Source organism: Condylura cristata, unplaced genomic scaffold, assembly GCF_000260355.1.
Source record: "Condylura cristata isolate star-nosed mole 26May11 unplaced genomic scaffold, ConCri1.0 scaffold00011, whole genome shotgun sequence".
Classification (NCBI taxonomy): domain Eukaryota; kingdom Metazoa; phylum Chordata; class Mammalia; order Eulipotyphla; family Talpidae; genus Condylura; species Condylura cristata.
Genome location: NW_004567112.1, coordinates 12,320,382 through 12,339,664, shown reverse-complemented (window position 1 = coordinate 12,339,664; position 19,283 = coordinate 12,320,382). Strand labels below are relative to the sequence as shown.

The window sequence follows — 19,283 nt, the reverse complement described above, 5'->3', positions numbered from 1 at the left end:
CACTACTTTACTCCTGTGAGAATGGCTCATATCAGAAAGACTGAAGACAACAAGTATGGGGAAGGGTGTGGGAAAGGAACACTCTCACTCTGTGGGTGGGCCAGGAAACTGGTCCAGCCCTTAAGGGAAAATAATATGGAGGTGCCCCAAAATATTAAAAAGGATCCACCAAAGGAGCCCCTGGGATGCTGCGCTATGTACAATCACCAAGTGCCACCACTCCAGGTCATACAGGTTCATGGCTAATTCAGGCAAACAGGAAAGAATCTTGAAGCGCCAGCAGACTGGCAGCCTTTCATGGTGAAGCAGGCCTGGGGACACAGGCACCCCAGCAGGCGGGGTGGCAGGTGGGCGGGGAGGTGCGGAGGCCGGAGGCCGGGAGGCAGGCAGACTGGGTCGCCCACCCCCACCATCCCTGCGCTCTCCCCTGGCTGCTCTCTCTTGCTAGCTTCTCAGCCCAGGTGTCCTGACAGATGTGCATGCCCTGTGCCCTCTGGCTTCTAAGCCTGGTGTCCATAAACATAGGGTATGTGCCCTTGCTCGTGCTCCCAAGCACGTTTTACACTGACCCAATATCAAATGTGGGTATGAAACCTGGGATGGGAGGAAAACAAAGCCATAGGTGGCAGCCAAGGGGCTCAGAAGGAACCTGAGCTATGCCATCTTCCTTACACTGAGTTTAAATGCCCAAAACAGATGAGTGGATAAAGATGATGTGGTCTATATACACACCAGAATGCCATGCGCTCAGCAGAAAGACAAATGAACTCCTGCCCCTTGTGACAATACGGCTAGAACTGGAGGGCTCGTCTGAGTGAAGTAAGTCAGGAGAAAGACAAACACTGGCTGATTTCACTCACGTGGACAACAGCGTAACAAAACACATACAGTCAAAACCAAACTAAAACAAAGCCTGGAACTCTGATTGCAGAGAAAGGCTGCTCTGGGGTGGAGGCTGGATGGCAGGTGTGGAGAGGCCCATGGACTGTGGTGAAGGACTATGGGTCCTTGGGGCAGGTGTTGTCTCTGAACCTTCTGAGTCACACAGGGTGTTATAAGCCAATGTTATAAAAAAAAGGCAATACAACTTAAAAAGAAAAAAAAGAATCCCTGGTGGGCCCAAGCTTATCACCCTCCTCCAGAGGACGCAATTCACTGGTACTACCACAGTAGATCCATTAAGCCCCTCTACAAGGCAGATTGACAGCTCTTGGATAATCTAAATTTCCTTAATTCTGGAAGGCTGAGAAGCATAAGATGGTATGTAGGAAAGTATAAAATAAGGGTGAGACCAAAAAAAAAAAAAAAATGGCGTCACAGGAATCACTGCAACACATGTGAAGACCAGCTTATCAGCCTCAGTCACTTCACCACTACTGGGTGGTGACTTGGGGAAGCCTGGGAGCCTCCCTCACTTCTCAGTAGGTAAAGGGAGTGCGTGCCTGGGTGCCCTCCCTCACTGGGGAGGCTCACTGTGGGGCCCTCATTGTGGGGCAGTGTCACAGAGAAAGCCCCACTCCACTGTCCAGCCTCACCAGAGGACTGAGCACCTGTGTTGGCAGCAGAGAACACCCTGCACAGATCCCAAGGGGGCCCAGGCGCACCCACATGGCCATCTGTAGCTCCCAGAAGTAACCACAGGACCCCAGTTAAGTTTCACAAAAGGAACTGAAGGTATTTTTGATATTCCACTTTCCTTAATCCAACATCTCCTATATTTGGGATGTGTACTTTTTTAACTAACCAGATCCTTGTTCAACAGTTACTATCTTGGTCAAATATTTGTAGAGAGTAGAAGTTCACCTCCTAAGACAGTGCTTCCCTTTACTATTTTCTCTGCTGCAAACTGCTAATAACCACATAACCACAGAAGGGAAGTTCAAAGTTTTATAAAAAAAATCAGCTCATGAATCTCAGCTCTTAAAAAACTGGCTAGAAGCTGATACTGAGTTGTTATTTTGTTATTTGATTCCATTTTTACTTCATTCCACTACACAATGGTTTCTCTAAATGTTCCTAGTCACCTCCTAGCAGACAATTCACCAGAGATGAATCACTCACTGATCAAGCCCACAGTGTCGCTCTACAGAAAGATACCTGAGGAAAGATATGCTTAGCCAGGAAACAGCAGCCTTGAGAGACATCTGGAAGCGAGAAGGACGCTGCCTCACACCCAGTTTGGCAGGCAGCATTTGCTCCTCTGAGGCTCTGATCCCAAAGTGCCAATTGACCAAACAGCTGGAGCTGTGGGCCACAAAGAGAGCTGCCCACACCCACTCAGTCACTCTGTAGGTCAACGGGGGGAGGCCAAGCAGAAAGTTCTAGACTCTCATATTTATTTTTCCTAAAACCGAAAATCAGTCTTCACTCAGATGAAATTCAAAGGTGCGTGTGTAAGGGAAATAGCTTTAGTGTTTTTACTGTTTTTATATTTCTAAGAACGGTGTTGAGAAACAGGAGTTTACAGTAAATTCACTTCCAAAACAAAAATGTTCCTAGCTTCTCCCTCAGACGAACAGCACACACATGTGCATGGCCAGTGTGCAGCACACCCACACGTGAACACACATACCAGCCTTCAGTCAGCTGCTGCCTGTGTCTCAGCATCAACTCAAGCGCTATCAATGGCTCTGTCTCCCTCTTCCTCATCTGCTCGCAAGTTTAAAATTCAGGAGCGATCTCTGTACAACCACTCACAACCAGGTTTCTAAAGGCTGTTTTAACAGCTCAGAAAAATGCACATGGCACAGAATTGAGAACCATAGCAAACACGCAACACTTACTTGATAAGCGCTGAGCTTTAACTATGTCTTCCATATATTATTACTTTAATCCTCACTATTAGCTTCCCACTTACAGATAAGGAAACTGAAGTGCTGAAAGTGATATGACTTCCAAGGAAGCCCCCGCCCCACGGCCTAGCCCCGAGCACCGTTCCTCTCCAGCGCTGAGCTGTGAGAGGCAAGTCCAGAGTCTTCGGAAAGCAGCTCGTGGGGAGAGCATCAGGGACAGTCTTCCCTTTGCTTCACGCTGAATCACATGACAACAAAGTGGTGGAGAAAGCCCCCCCCCTCCCACCCACTAGTCAATGCACAACAATTGTGTGATCTGCAGCCCTCATCTGTCTCTGGCCTCGGGTTCCCCTCAATAAAATGAGCTTCCTGAACCAGGACCTACCGAACTCGAAAGCCCCGCCCCTTACACGTACATGTAAGCATGCCATTTCCACGGTTCTTTGCCTCGAACTGGACAAAGTCCCTCAAATTCATATGTTGAAGCCCCAACTCAAAATGTGACTGTATCTGGAGACAGGTTTTAGTGGGCAGTAAGTGAATTCATGCCAGTGGAGTTCTAATGCAATAGGACTGGTAGCCCTCCAAGGAGAGAGAAATCTAGCAGGTAAGGACACAGAGTAAATGGCCAACTGCAGGCTAGGAATAGAGTCCTCACCAGAACTGACCACACCTGCCTCTGATCTCAGACTTCAGCCCCCAGAACTGTGGAATCAATTCACATACTTGCCACTTACTTAAGCCTCAGAATCCACGGTGACGTATTAGGACATCCTAAAAAGACTAAGACATCTTAGATTCTAAAAAGGGCCTTTGATCCCCTGAGAGTGAAGATCCAGGAACCCTGAAGGACTCTAGAATCCCTTCCCAAGTTCCACCAAGGTTGAGCTGGCCCTTCCCCTACGTACCCATCTTCATGAGTGTCCAGTTGCTGTCCATCTGCTTGGCAGCCTGGAGAAAGTAGCGCCCGTCCGTCCACATGGCCGCATGGTCTTCTGTGATGATGGCTGTGCCTGTGACAGAGAAGCACAGAAAATAGAAAGGCTTCTGACAGTGTGGAAAAGTTGCACAGTGATGGGGCCCTCCTGGGTGGCACAAGGTGTTAAAGCACAGCACTATGAAGCTCTCTGCAGCCACTTCAGCATGAGTTCAATCCTCAGTCAGGGAGCTGACCCACATGGCACAGAGAACCTCTCCTGACCTGCCCACTGCTCCCTCAGCAGTATATTTCAGTCCATCTGTCTGTTCTGCTCCCTACTCTGTCTCTGGTGAATCCACCCCCACCTCCCACCGTACTTCTGGCCTGTATCCCAATTCTTGTATGCATAAATAAATAAACCTTAAAAAAAAAAAAAAAGCTGCACTGTGGGAGCAGGATCTTGTGTGGCTCAGCACGCACTGCCACCCCAGGGGGTAGACGGGCCTTTAACTCCAGGGAAACCCCCAGGAAAAGAGAGCAGTGCCCCTGAGAAACAGCTGTGGGTCACGGCCAGAAAGGGGGAGGCTAGAGGCAGCCCAGACTGCACAGGCACTGACCCATGCACAGAAATGCCCAACTTGTACAGAGTGCGTCAAGGTCAGATGAGCAGAGAACTGTGAACCAAAATAGCCTTGTAACCACCGACGCAGAGGGGAAGCTGGTTCCTGCTCAGTGATCACAGTGGTGTCGGCTCCCCTAGACACCCCTCAGAAGCTGTTCCACCTTTCCCAAGAGAGACAAACGGGCCCAGGAGTGCTCCTGCTGGCTCGATGATGGTCACCAGCAGAAATTTATGTTGCCCACCTCTCCCTGCCCTCAGTTCCCACAGGCAGAGTGTCGGCAAAAAGCAGCCCCCTGTGGCAGCCACCACAAGCACTTGCATCAAAGGAAACAAGGCAAGGGGGCGCTCACCAAGTCTAGCTCAAAGGACGGGCGGGAGTCTCAAGGGGGAAAATCTAAAACTCAAGGGCATGTAACAGTTCTGAAAAGGTTAGGGCGGACACCAATGTAGCTCAGTTGCAACCACTATTATTGAGCTGAAAGTGAAAGCAGAAACCCAAAGCCAAGCACTTGGAGAAATCTGCAGGAGCAGTAAGCTAAAGCAAGTGAGAGAGAGAGTGTGCGGGGGTCGGGGAGGCGGCTAAGGTGCCCACCGTATCCTGTTTCTTATTTGGAGTGCTAGTGAGCAGGGATATTCCATTCAATCGCTATTCTTTTCTCTAGGTATACTCAACAAAATGTTGAAAAACATTTTTAAATAAATACTTGAAAAGCAAAGACATAAAGGAAAAAAAGTGACTAAAAGGTGGCCCAACGGAGCGGGGGAGGCTGGGAGCTGACACCTCTCTGCTGAGGCTCCACAGGCAACGTCTGGTTTGCATTTTCTTTTCAGTTATTTATCATAGGCTGAAAGTTGTTCCAGTTATTTTTGGGAGATGAACAGAAAAGTACAAAAGAACAGAGAGAAGGTGGCGACTCACCCGCAGAGCCATCGAATCCAGAGACGAAGGCCCGGCGACAGTCACAGGGTGCAATGTATTCACTCTGGAAAACCAAAAGGGCAACAGATTAGAGCACCGCCAGGCACGTGCCAGCTGCTCGCCACATGCTCAGCCCTGCGCTCGGCCAGCAGGGACCCACCAAGGCTGGCAGACCCTTGGCACCTACCTTCAAGGAACAGTCTAGTAAAAAGGCAAGCTGAATATTTAAAAAACATTAAGAGCACACACTGAACACCTTTACTAAGACTAACGCTGTTCCCTTTAGCTGCTACTTCCTCACCAAGAAAACAAGACAAGTCAAGAGAGCCCCGTGCAAACTGTCGTTTTCTCACCGAGATCTCACTGAAAGAACAAACCGGCAGTCTTCTCCCTTCCTTGCCACTGACATTTCAGCATCTGCTACTTTTCTGAAAAGCCAGGCTGAATTTGTTTTAGGTGCCAATAGTTCTAACTCTGGTTGCCTTAGGGTTAGCTCATTTCTGACTTCCTGTTTGTGTCCCCCTCCAAGACCGCATCACCAATCTCTCCCACGCAGACCCTGTCCCTTCCTGTTGGGGAGCCAGGGGAAATGCTTCCTCCAACCCAGGAGGTTTCAGCAAAATAAAACGTCCTGTCCAAATCTAGATCCTTCCCAGCTGATAATCCTCTGCCTCTGAATGGAAAAGGGTTAAGGGCTGAAGAAAGAGGTTCTCATTCCTGGGCGGAGGATGCAAGGCCGCAGTGGGCAGCTTCTAGAACTAGCCAGTGAGGCGCAGGGAGTTAAGTCACTTGCCCAAAGTCACACAGCCAGTAAGTAGCAGAGGCAGAATTGGCACCTCTGTCAGCTCAAGGCCTCCACCTGAAGCCCTATGCCAGCTTCTCCAGCAGGATACAGATCTCTCAGCCTTCAAAGGTTTCTCCAGGAAAAGACCAACAGCGAGTGAGAAACTCAGGTTCAAAGACAGAATCTTGAAGTTGATGAACTATCATTTTCACTTGCTTATTAACCCAGCAATCACTGGATGCAAGACAAAAAAAAAGTAAAAACAGGATCTCATCCCTCTCCTGGGACTGTAGTCAGGAACAATAAATTAATGTTTAAACAATTCTGAGAGTGCTGAGCATATGCAATAGAAGAGAGGTATTAACCTCTTCTTTCTGAACCACAAAAAAGCATCTAGCTGGGAAAACTAAGTTAATGAAAGTAACTGGCAGGTCAAAATCACAGTGCATGATGGAGAAGCCACAGAGGACATCCCTGACCAGCCAGGGTGAAGATTCTCCCACCTGAGGGGTGTTTCCCCAGGATGGCCCATCTTGAGCAAAAAGCAGGAGGATTTCTCTGAGGGAAGGAGGAATAACAGCAGGTAGATGGACATGTTTGCTCTGGGACCAGGATGAGGTCTGGAGCAAGTATGCCTAGACATGACCTAAGCGGTCAGTGTGCCAGAAAGACATTGCTGGCCGAAGGTGTCACCTCCACACTACCGGGCTAAGCAGAGATCAGACAAGCACTGGGCCTGGGCCTCCCACTCCTCTGCTCTACCCTTGAAGGGGACAGAGCCCAGAACACTCTCCAAAGAGAACAGCAAGAATCTGAAGTAAGCCAAAGTCTTATAAGGCACACAAGGACAAAGGCCCAAAGAAGCACAGCTGCTGGCTGCTTCTCCCAACCCATCCACTTCTCTCCATCTTGGAAACCAGTGCTCAGGCCAGGCCTCTGGCATCTGCACTTGGGCCCTGCCCCCCCAATCTGCCCTTCGCACACTCAGAGATAGCTTTTCAAAATGTCTGCCTCTGTATGCAGTGTTGACATTCTCCTTAAGCCCTCTAAGGCCTTCCCAATATATTCAGGATAAAAATCGAAAGCCCAGCCCCCAGGGACAAGACCTGGCCTGATAGCCCCTTAAACTCTCTGCCATGCTTCCTCACTCACCATGCTCCAGCCACACTGCCAGGACTACCAGTCTCTTCTACAGCATATTTTTCTAGATGTTTCTCCTCTCAATGACTTTTCCACATTGTTACTGTATTGTCCTGCCCCACCCCCCAACCCAGCAAATATGAGCTCCATGAGATCAGAGAGATTATTTCTCATCTGTCACTATCGCACTAGGTGGTATAGATGCTACAGTAGGCCCTCAGCCAATTTGCTGAATAAATAAACACATAGAAGGCAAGATGAAACCCTTTCCCTCTACCTACATAAAACCTTGGCCATCTCCCTAAAGACATAGAAAGGGACCACAAGCTAAGGAATACAGGCGGCCTCAGGAACTGGAAAAGATCAGGAAATGGGTTCTCCCCTGGGGCACCCAGAATCCTGTGATTTATGATAACTGTTCTATATGGTCATTCAAATGAGCAAAATAACATTTCTCATATATATCTGGTCCTCTTCCACAGCTCCAAAGCCCTCGGAATTTCCTGAAAAATAAGAGCAATGGGAACATCTTTTGTCACAGTACTCAGTCTCATTCTCTTCAGAGTGCACAGGTGAACAGGTTGCCCTGGTGCTCACAAGCCCCCTTCCATCACAACTATGTTTTTAATAATGAGGTGGCTTTTGGAAAGCTCCTAAGCATGGAGGCTGGTTGCAGGAGGAACAATGATGAATAGAGTTGGAATTTTCAGACCTACCCAATTTCCAGGAATGGGAGAGGAGCCAAAGTTTTTATCAGCTATGAATATGAAACGAAGCCTCCATAAAAACCGAAAGGGTAGGGTTAGAGGCACTCACAGGTTTGTGGACATGAAGAGGTGGTGCAAGAGGGTCACAGTCATGGAAGCTCTGCTCCCTTCCTCCACCCTTCCCTGGTTGCTCCTGGGTGATATCCTCTTATAATCAACTGGTCATCTAGTAAGTAAATGTTTCTCCAAATTCTATGAGCTGCTCTAGCAAATGGCTGGAACCCAGAAGAGGGTCACCAGAACCTCTGATTTATAGCTGGGGTGTCAGAAGCACAGGACCTGTGACTGGCGCCTGAAATGAACGGAAAGGGGGGAATGGAGGGCTAATCCCTTAACCTGTGGGCCTGTGTCTCTCCAGAGACACTCACTGAACTGAGGTGACCTGCAGGATACCCAGCTGATGTCTGAGAATTGCTGGTTACTGGTGTGGAAACCCCCTACACCCACACTGGAATTGCGTGACCTTTGCGTAGCCCTGCTGACCCACTTTGGAGCTGGACCTCCAGGACATAAACAGGACATAAAATAAGACATTTGTGTTGCTTGAAGCCACTAAGTCTGTAGTAATTTGTTACAGCAGCAACCAGAACTGAATTACATCACCCGAAAGAAAAAGAACAAAAGGAATTATAAGTGGGATCTCAAACTCAAATGCCTTAGGGTGCAGGATGTAAACTAGAGGAGCAGAGAGGGACAAGGCAGAAGGGGGTGTCTTTCCTAGACAGAGCAGCTCCTGCTCAGCTGACGCCTGTGGTGCCGTAATGCAGGCCACGTTCACCCTTCAGTATTTCAGAAGCTGCATATACACGTGTGCATGAGAGCAGCCCAACTTTTACATGTTGTCATCTAATTCAAGCAATATAAACAAAACACATCTGTAAACTTTTAAAAAAGAAAAGAAAAATGCCTGTGCTGTCTCTCAAAACCCAGCTCAGAAGCCCCTTCTGCCATAAAGCTCTCTGGCCCTCCCAGTTTTCAGTTCGCCCACATCTCAGAATGTGACAAGGCCATCCCCGCCGGCATTTCTCCATGCCCTGCCTGGGGTGATAATAGCAAGTGACACTGAGGCATCCCAATCACCTAATAGTTGCCCACAGCTATATTCACATCTCTAGTTCCAATCCCAACAGCTGTCAAACACAACAGGCGTTCCAGCCTGTCTACTCGCGGGGTTTACTTCAGGTTCTAATTCCTCAACTGTAAAATGGGAGTGGTAATAATATCCATCCTGGAAATGTGAGGTGTGACATAAAGCGATTAGCACATCCTAAGCTTTGGATAAACTGCAGCACTACTACTAGACAGTAACCTCCACTCTATAGGAAACACAAAGTATCTTCTCGAAGTGAACAGCCAGCAAAGACATACCTCAGGCCCTGGTAACAGCAACAGAGACTACGCTCAACACACGATATTAAATTTGCTGTAGTTCCAAGACTGCTCTGATGCACCTGGAAACCATTTGGCCACGCTCAAACCATTTGACCTGCACCACCACGGAGAGATGAGAAGCCAGGGAGAAGGCCCAAGGCCATATCTTTATAGGGACTGTGAGTCAATTAACCTGAGTCCTGTGGAATAAGGTTCAAGGGGGCAGCAGTAGGAGGCCTCGAAAGGGAGGCTCAAGACAATGGTCAAGGACCTCAAATACGGGGCTTGAACTTTATCCTGCAAGTGCTAGAGAGACGACAAGTTCAAGAGAACAGAGCTGGGTTTAAGCAGAATGATCGGCACGGCCTCATGCAGATACAACAGGGCAAGCGAAGCTGATGGCCAAGTATTGAGACTTTCACATGAAGTTACGGGGGCCCAGCAGGGTGACATCATCCTCCCTCCCTGGTCCTTCAGACGTACTAAGTTCTCAAAAAAACTGAAACTCATGAATAAAGGTATGTTCCCAGGAAGCTCAGAGTTTAGACTGTGAACGAAGACAAAGGCCTGTTCCCAAATACTAAGATAACTCTCAGGTGATGACATTTTCTTCTCGCTTACATGAAACCAAGTCACAGTCCTATCCTAGAGCAGTCCCTGGAAAAAGGCTTCCCATCTGGAATGTCAACTCCCAGGCTCGCTCGCAACTAAGTGGAGTCACATACTAGCATGGTTCTCACCGCAGAACATGGCTGGGACGTGAAGCTGGGGTGGTGGCAGTTAAAAGTGGGTGTCTTCTCCACACCACCTACCAACTAGAAGGGTGGCAACCAAGACTAGAAAGAGCCCAATCTCTGCATCACTCTTCCTCCTGGACCCCAACCAGGCCACCCACACTCCACTGCTACAGGATCAAGAAACAAGGCTCCATAGTAGCAAGCCACTGAAACTTTGAGAGGTGTTACCACAGCTAGCATTTCTCTAATGTGGGGGGGATAAAATCACTGTCCTCCCCCCAGGAGAGAGAGCTGTTTAAGAAATACAAAACAAAACAGGAAGCCAACTCCAGAAGAAATGGGAGTAGGATCGAAAGAGTTTAGGAAAATCTGATTCACGTCTTCCAGAAGGAGAACCTTAAACACAGCCAAAAATGCAAGTTGGCAGATCATCCCTGACAGAACTTCAGGGTCCAAGAGCAGAATAATCGGCCACACCAACGCGGAGGGCAGCGTATCCAGGTTTGTAAAAGGCAATGAATGTGGCAGAGCGCTGGCCCCACGCAGTGACTCCCCTGGTGTGGGGCCAGGGGAGCCCACAAATCCCAACATTTGACTTAGCTGGTACATAAAAGCTTTCAGATTACCAGAGAGAGGGGACAATTCCTCACTGTAAAAGTTCCCCTGGGCCCAAACACATTAAAACCACAACCCTTGTTCTGAGTTTAAAAAGAAAAACACCCTTAAGAGTTGCAGAGGCCAGCAAGAAGCAGACCCCCAGAGTGCCCAACCCTTGCGTAACTGTGCACTCGGGAGAGCCTTCCTCCGGCACAGAACAACGTGTGGGTGTGTGTATTTGTATTTTGGAAAGTACACAAAGGAGAGAATTCAAGATTCCCCTTTATTCTCCAGCACCATCCCTTCCCCACCCTGAGGAGAAATTCCATCAAGCTTGACTCTCGCCTGAAATGAACAACTAGGAGCAAGAGGCACTGAGAACAGCAGCCTCTCTATTACTGAGGCGCCTGCTGTGGCCGGTTGCACACAAAGCCAACCCTCCCTCCTGTCCTCACAGTCCTGGCTGTGACCCAGAGTCCCACTTAACAGTCACCTCAATGATGCCCTCCTCGCCACAGGAACCAGAAAGGGGAACGAGAGACTTTCTCGTTGCTTACAGTGCATGGAACCACAGTCAGGAAAAACGTGTCCATCCCCTCGGCCACCCGCCTGCAATGCACACCCCAGCTGTGCCCTGCTTTTCCTCAATAAGGTCAGAACAAGTCCAAACCTCCTGCACCCCAACTCTGGGCTCCTGCAGTGGCCCCTGAGCAGGTTTCTCCGTTCTCTAACCCAGAAGAGGCACTGCTCCCTCTGACTGATCCAATCTCTCTCTGGTCAGAGACGCTGCATGGATTGCTACTATCTGACAAAAGTGAACTCCTGAGTCAGTCTCCTCATCCGGGGAAAAACCCTTCAGTCCTGTTCCCCAGGATTACTCGCCAGTGATGAGCTGGGCAAAGCCTGGCACCCTACCTGCATCTTACTAGCCTTACTGCCATTCCCAGTGTTCAGTAAGAAATTGTTTTGGGTGTATCATGCTTTATATGAATCAGGGTACTGGCCCCCGAAACAGTGTATGATGACCTAATTAAGTAAAAGCTGGCTCGGAATATCAAGATAAACCCAGCTTAGCTTGGCTACAAGGACTTTCCCTTCTAAACATATACATTGTAACCTAACTCCAGGCCAATGAAAACTGAAACTGAAATACAGACTACAAAGCTGTTCACACACTCTTGAACCGGAAATCTTCAATTTTTTATTCAAGTAACCACTCAAAGGTCAAGTCTTTCTGTACAATGAGGCCTCCCCTGGGGGTGAAGGCTCACAAATAAAGCAGCACAATTAGGTGTCTTTATCACGCCATGACAACCTGTGAAACCCCTTGCAGGGGTGAGACCCAATTTGACAAGAGTGCCAGGAGACTGTGATGGTTCAATTCATGTTGCTTTGACTGGGCTAAGGAATTCCCAGAGTCTTAGCTGGTAAAACATTATCTTTAGTGTGTCTCCGGTTGTTTCTGGAGAGTAACATTTGAATAACCAGACTGACTTAAAGACTGCTCTCCCCACACAGCCAGGCATCATTTATCCTTCCAAGGGAAGGTAGAAAAAGGGCAATTTTCTCCATCCTACTGGAGCTGGGCATCCATCTTCTCCTGCCCTGGTTATTAGCATTCTTGGTCCATAGGCTTTTGGAGTCAGACAGGGATCACACCACTGGTGCCATATGCAAGCTGAAGAACCAGTAAAGCCAGTGGTGTAATTCTACTCCAAAGACCAGAGAACCAGAGCTGATGCCATCTGATATCATAATAAAACATAATTGTCGGTGTCAATCCCTCATAATAACATTGTGTGTGTGTGTGTGTGTGTGTGTGTGTGTGTGTGTGTAAAATAACCCATCCTGTTGGTTCACTGACTGACACAAACTCACAGAAGATCCCAAAATAACTGCTCTATAATAACTGCTGCTGTACTCCAGCCAAAGGAACCAGCACCCTCCTCAATACTGAGATAGGACAGCCATAATCAAATGAGCCAGGACTATAGCCTGGTGCTTGAAAGGCAGGACATGAAAAACACACTAGTGAATCCAGCAGAAAATCCATGTGTCATGAAGACCAAGTCCTACAGATGAACGACTGACAGGAGATAGGAAAGAGCCCATCAGAGGAGCCCAGGCAGAAGAAGAAAAAAGCAGTTCCTCGATAGGATCCCCAGATCCTCTGCTACTGACAGATACCATGACAGAGGCCCACCACGTAGGTCAATCTCACCCAGTCCTTCATCGTGATGGTTCATTCATTCCAATGAAGATGTGAACCTTGTTTATCTACTCTAGAGAACACAAGACAGAATTCCATTGCTACACCCCACCCAATACCTCACCCATCTCTTCTCACCTTACTGCCTACTAAATTTAATACTAATGGACCAAACCACATGACTTCCTCATATACCACCCACCCCCTTCCAGCTCAGTGAGAGGCTATGGAACACAGGATCGCTGTGGCAAGCCCTAGAGAAGGCTTGTGACTGGATGTGGATTGAACAAGATTCCTACAAACACATGCAGGCTGAGGAAAGAAGAGGCTGACGAGTTCCATCACAGCCCATCTCCACTCAATACCTGGTGAGCATCTCCAGATGGGATGATGTAGGCCTGGATGGGTTCTGTAACATACTCAGAGTTCCTCATGGCTTGTCTCAGCTGTCGAAGCAGTTCTGAAGTTACCTTTGGAGCCATTCTGCCACCTGCAACAACAGAAGAGTTTGTTCCAAAACCAAATGGCCACACACAACTCAATGACTAGTACAAAGAGAGTCCCAGAGAAACACCTGCTATGCTCTGCCCTAACCTAGATGCTCTTCAAATTGACTACCTCACCACTGGACCAAGGTCTACGCGACCAGAATCTAATGGGTACCATCCTTAAATACTATTTCCAAATAGCCATTTGTGGCAAGAACAGTTGAGCTTTTATTAACACTTCCAAATTGATCAGTCATCTCTTTTATTTCTAGGGCTTTATAGTAAGATAAATGAACATGTGCACAAGAACACAGGTGTTTACCTTTGTCTAGAGTATTTAAAAGGGGGAAATATCTAATTTATTAAATAAACTAATACACAAAATAGTAAAACAAAATAGTATAAGATGAAACAATTTAAAATCACATAGGAAAACAGTAACTAACATAGATATATAGCTAGAAAGATACAACACTACTGGTGGGTGACTAAAAACATATTACAAGACATCAGGGACAGATTTTCCTTTATTTAAAATTTGGTATGTGTGTATGCAGAGAAGTTTCTAGGAGGCCTATTATCCAAGGGTAGATAGATGGTCATTACCTCTGTGTAGAAGAAATTTGGAGGGACTTTTATTTTCTTATTCTTTATATCACTGCTTACTTTTGACTGTTTTAAAAGTATTTTTGTTAAATTGCCAACCACAGATGTGGAATAGATCAGTTAGTTCACTGGAAGTCAAAAGTCTTAAGTCAGATGCTCAGGTGAAAACCTGCTATCAACTGAGAGTTAAAAGCAATTTCCTGGTGAAGGGGCTGGGGCTTGTGATCTCCCCTCTAAAATATGGTGGGAGCAGAGTAAATCTAGGTTTTCAAAATGAACCCCAAGAGGTTCCAGAGATCCTGAGGAGCATAACATCTCAACAAAACTAGAGCTGGAGTCTAGAAAATCATAGAAGCACAAATATCATTTAAAGAAAATGTTAGGAATATTAAATGTAGTCCTATTAGAACTCTTAAACCTCTATTAATTTCTAAGTAGTCAAAAATTAAAACAGTGCTGCCTTCCAGAATACAAGAGACTATTTCTATATAATGAATGCTCAGATGTTGCAAGCTAACTTTAAAAACACTTTAGTTGGTTATCTAAAAGAATCTTAAGTCTCAGCAAATACTGCTATGCACTAGCAGTCCTGATTAAGATTATAGCTTTAGTCCCTGCTGTACAACAAAAGAACTGAACAAAAAGTCAATGATAGAAAATTCATTATACATATTGCTATATCCCACTCACAAAACTACTAGGATTCAAAGTAGAATAGTAAGTTTTCCAACTTATTTTAAAATATTTTTATATTTTTAGAGCAGTTAATTTATGGCAAAACAGATGTTTTAATGTCTTTTCAGCTTGATTTATTTTCTGTGCTGAATAATATTCCTTTACCTGAACATCATCTCAATGTATGTATCCATTTATCTACTGGATCTTGGTTGCTTACAAGGTTGTAAGGTTAGCACAAACCTCTGTTTATAGGTTTTATGTGGACATAGGTTTTATGAGTGGAAAGTACACACAGTTCCTGTTCAGCCCCCAGCCTCAACATACACATAGCCTCCCCCACTATCAAAATTCCCAACAGAGTTTTACATTTGTTACAGCAAACTCACTGATTCATCATCATCCACCCAGTCCCCTTTACATTACCTTACCTTCACTCCGGCTGTTGTATGAGCTTTGACAAATACATGACATGTCTCCACCATTACAGTATCAGACCAGTTTAATGGCTTTCACTGCCTATTCATCCCGTTCCTCCAAATACTAACAACTTGTCTTTGTACTGTCACCACAGTTCTGTCTTTTGCAGAAAGTTATGTAATTAGAAGCACACAGTTAAAAGTTTTTCAGATTGGCTTTTTTCACTCAGCAATATGCTTGAAGATTCTTCAATGCCTTTTCAGCTTGATTTATTTTCTGTGCTGAATAGTATTTTTATCTGAACATCATCTCAATGTATGTATCCATTTCTCTACTGGATCTTGGTCACGTGCAAGGTTGTAAGGTTAGCACAAACATCTATGTATAGATTTTATGTGGATATAGCTTGTAAAGACTTTGGGTACATACCAAGGAGCTTGACAGCTCTGTCCTATGCTAAGAATATAATTCTGTAAGAAACTATCAAACTCTTTTCCAAAGTAGCTATACCATTTTCATTCCTATCTTGAATGAATGAAACTTCTTGTTCAACATCCTCACCAGCATTTGGTGTTGTCAGTGTTATGGATTTTGCCAACCCATTTTTTAGATGGATAAAAAATATTTTACTTAACCAGAAATGTTCTAACACAGAATGCTCTAAATAATGGAGCGCTACACTGAGGCCTTACCTTAGTTATCTCCAGGAATGGATAGCTTGGTTCCTCTGCCTGGTCTATCTGTAGATTTTTGTTAACAGTTTCATCTACTCCATCATCATCAGCATCTGGGCTTCTAAAACTCAGTTATTCTGGTCACCTATAATAGATCCCCCCTAGGAAGCAGTTTTTGATCTTGGGACTCATTAAAAATTACCACACTCCTAGTCTTCAGCAAGGATACCTTCAACCACCAGCCTCCAGCCTCTCCACCTGGAGAAGTACTCCCAGGGAGTGTCACTGGAAATGGACCGATTCACAATTCAAACATGTCCATGTCACTTGTATGACAGCTGCATCTGAACACTTTTCAGAAGGACACCTTTTCCTTCTGTCTAACCTACAGTTTCTCACCTGTCTGAGAAAGAGGAATCAGAAGTATCTGATCTGACCTAACTTTTTATGTCAACACCTTCATACAATTCAGCTGCCAGCAACTGAAAACTTTACTATGACATCTTTCAGGAGCTTCAGAATAGACTTGCTTCCAACCCTTTATCTGAGCAAATCAATATTAAAGAGTCAAGTGAAAATGCTACCTACTTCAGAGCAGTGATTTCAATATTGGCTGCACTTAGGCAACTGTGAAACTTTTCATTTAGTTAGTCTGGAGTGCAACTGGGGCATATGGAATTTTAAAAAGCAAACAAACGGAAGTAAACATTTTCTCTGAAGAGCATGAACTTCCTTATAGAATCGGGCCACCGTTGGGGTACATTCTGACTTAAGATTTTGAAGGTACTGAGTATGTACCAAAATAATCACTACCTCATCAACAAAGTCGACAAGACCAAAGGGAAAAGCACAAATCCTCAACAACAAACTGAAAACAAAGGGAAGTAGAAGGAAGCTCTGCTCCCTGGTCACCAGAGCCTACCTCCTCATCCCATTCTTCCCCCATGCAGAACCATGTTCTACCACAGTGGCATTTTCACAAGACCACCTGCCCTGTCACTTCTCTAAGACACTTCCCTGCCCCGTCCCTCATCCTCGTGCCTTTCACTTTTGGTTAGTGTCCCTGGTCCTTGAAAAGACAGCAACTGGATGCGCAGAGGCAATGGGCTGTGGAAGTGGAAAAGCAAGCACTGAGGTAGCTACAGAGGGCAAAGGTGAGACATTAGAACAGGTCCTGAAAGTGAGTGAAAGGAAAGGCAGCTGGAGTTACAGAGGGACAAAACTGAAGTGGCAATGGTTGAAAGGATAGTCAAGACAGAGGTTGATGATCCTGGGAGAGGGATTTATATCAGGATTAGAAGAGTTACTTCATATAAAGCACCTGCCTGGCACTTAGTAAATGCTATGTGTTTGCAAGTCCCAGAGTTAGACACATTCACTGACCATGAAGGCCACATGCCCATTAGTGCAGCAAGTATAAGTAATGCTTCTCTGTAAGGCAGAAAACATGCCATCCTCTTCTCTGAATTTCCATACCTAGTCCAGCACCTAACACATATGCTCACTCCAAGATGGCTGAATGAATGTCACAGTTTCTGTCGATAATCTTTTCAGGCACAACAATAATGAATCGTCATCAGCAGAAGAAGAAGGCTAAGATTTTAGAAGATGCTGTATTACAGCATCTGTTCATTCCACATCACAGTACTTTGCAGAAATGTCAGAAGCAGCCAAGAGCTAATCAGGGTATTCAGGAGAGCAGAAAGCCAAGAACAACAAGCCTGGTCTGTGATGTAACATTAGCCTATACACTGCCAGGTATTTTTAAATCATGCTTTAAAGAGAATGACTCATTTAAAGTCTTGATAGTGTAGCTCTGTTTTTAGAAATAAGTTCCTAAGCCTTCAGCCTGTATGACAGCAAAACTTTTCACTATTGAGAAGTACAAGAAAAGTGCACCTTATTTACCTTTCAGGGCTCAATTTAACACAACATGAAAGCATCATGCCTCGCATCTGGTGCATCACAGTGACTCAGGAAACAGTACTCGACTCAAGATCTTCTGAAGCGCCAGCTGGGATTCCCTCACGCCCTTGTTTTAAGAACCGAAGGGGCCGCTTAACTCCAATGTCAGCATCTCACAGCACATGAGCAGATGCCAACCTGTGCTTCAGCATCAAGTTCCAGAGGTTTGTTTCTCTGTCCCAACACTGAGTAAGGGCCAAGGGCTTTACACCCATTAGTGGCTAATTGTCACAATAATCCTCCAAGGGAGGTATCACTATTCCCATCTTACATATAAGAGATCAGAAGTTATGTAATTGCCCCAGTCAACTGGATCATCAAGAGCCCAGGACCCAAGGTCTACCCAATTAACAAGTCCAAGATCCATTACACAGTATCAGCTAGGAGACCTAACAGAGGTTCTCCTAAAGTGTTCTGCCCAAAAACATCAAAACAAATGGGTTCTGCGTTTCAGTTGGGAGCCACAACTATTTCCTCACTTGCAGTAAAAACAGAGGTTCTCTTCAAACTTTAAATGTGATGATTCTGTCAGTTTTTCCCTTTCCTTACTTCTTTTCTTTCCCATCCCCCTACCTCTCCTTCCTCCAAATACAGCCCAAAATACATCTATGTTTTTAAGGACCTAAAATTGCATGCAATGATCACATGGATCTTCCAAAGAAAAATCAGTATTGGTTTCTTAAGTGCTTCAAAGGGTAAGTCTTTTTCAGAAAGCTAAAAAGAAAAGCTGTGGTTCTCCTGGGTAACCTTTAAAAAGCACTGACTTACATGGGCTAGATATACAGTAACAGGCCAACTTTTTGGAATACTGGCAACCCAACAAATCAACTAACCAGTTACAGGAAGAGAAGGCAGTTACAGATATTTTTCTTAAAGGCATAATCAATTTCCAAAACACAATAAAAAAAAAAAAAACCTTCCCTCATTTCAGAATCTTACAATGAAAATTGAAAGTTCCTCCTTAAGGTAATCAATAAAGGACTGCAACAGAGATTAGAAAACTTAGAATAAAGTTGTCTAGTAATAACCTATTGCTATCAACACCACTACCACCACTTCTAGGAATAAGAAATGCAAAAACTAAAATTCTCTAATTTACTATCCAATAAATATGGTAAGTATACAGAAATGGTAATCAGCTACCTAGGAAGCCAAAGAATAAAATAGTTTTCAATTTCCAGATAAATGTCCCTTCACCCCCAGCCAAGATCACTCACTAATCCCTTATCTTTCTCTTCTCTCCCAACTTGGGGTTTGGGGAAGGGAACACAAACTAAAATCCTCTTGAGATCCTCTATCTAATTTATAGGTAAAATTATTACCTGTTTCCACACCTGCGTCTCCTGAGTGTGTCACCTCGTTAGGTTCAATTATTCTTAAATTTTTCAGCTGAAAGTCCTGGTGATGGGTCCTTAAGAAGAGAAAGAACAGGACATTGCAGACTTTGACCACCATAAACGTGGTAAGGCGGAGACAGAGGAAATCAGCTTGACTTAGCAGTTTTGCTTCTGAGTATGAAGAACCTTCACCCCAGGACCAGTGACTAAGGAACAATCTCAATTAAAACTTACAGATAAACGATCACCATGGCAGGTAAG

At 45.5% G+C, this 19,283-nt stretch overlaps 1 protein-coding gene across 2 annotated transcripts in view; it reads right to left on the bottom strand.

Annotated features, from left to right (window-relative positions):
* The window catches only part of XPNPEP1 (X-prolyl aminopeptidase (aminopeptidase P) 1, soluble), a 44,164-nt gene that overhangs the window by 18,739 nt on the left and 6,142 nt on the right, over nucleotides 1–19,283 (bottom strand). Inside the window, exons 2-5 of one of the 2 annotated variants that reach the window (XM_004680454.2) lie at nucleotides 19,008–19,096; nucleotides 13,223–13,347; nucleotides 5,253–5,316; nucleotides 3,701–3,805 (exon numbers count right to left, since the gene is read on the bottom strand). In XM_004680454.2, the coding sequence (XP_004680511.1) occupies nucleotides 3,701–3,805; nucleotides 5,253–5,316; nucleotides 13,223–13,347; nucleotides 19,008–19,096 (383 nt within the window). The remainder of the gene's footprint in view (nucleotides 1–3,700; nucleotides 3,806–5,252; nucleotides 5,317–13,222; nucleotides 13,348–19,007; nucleotides 19,097–19,283) is intronic. The other variant, XM_012723832.1, reaches the window with a different exon arrangement.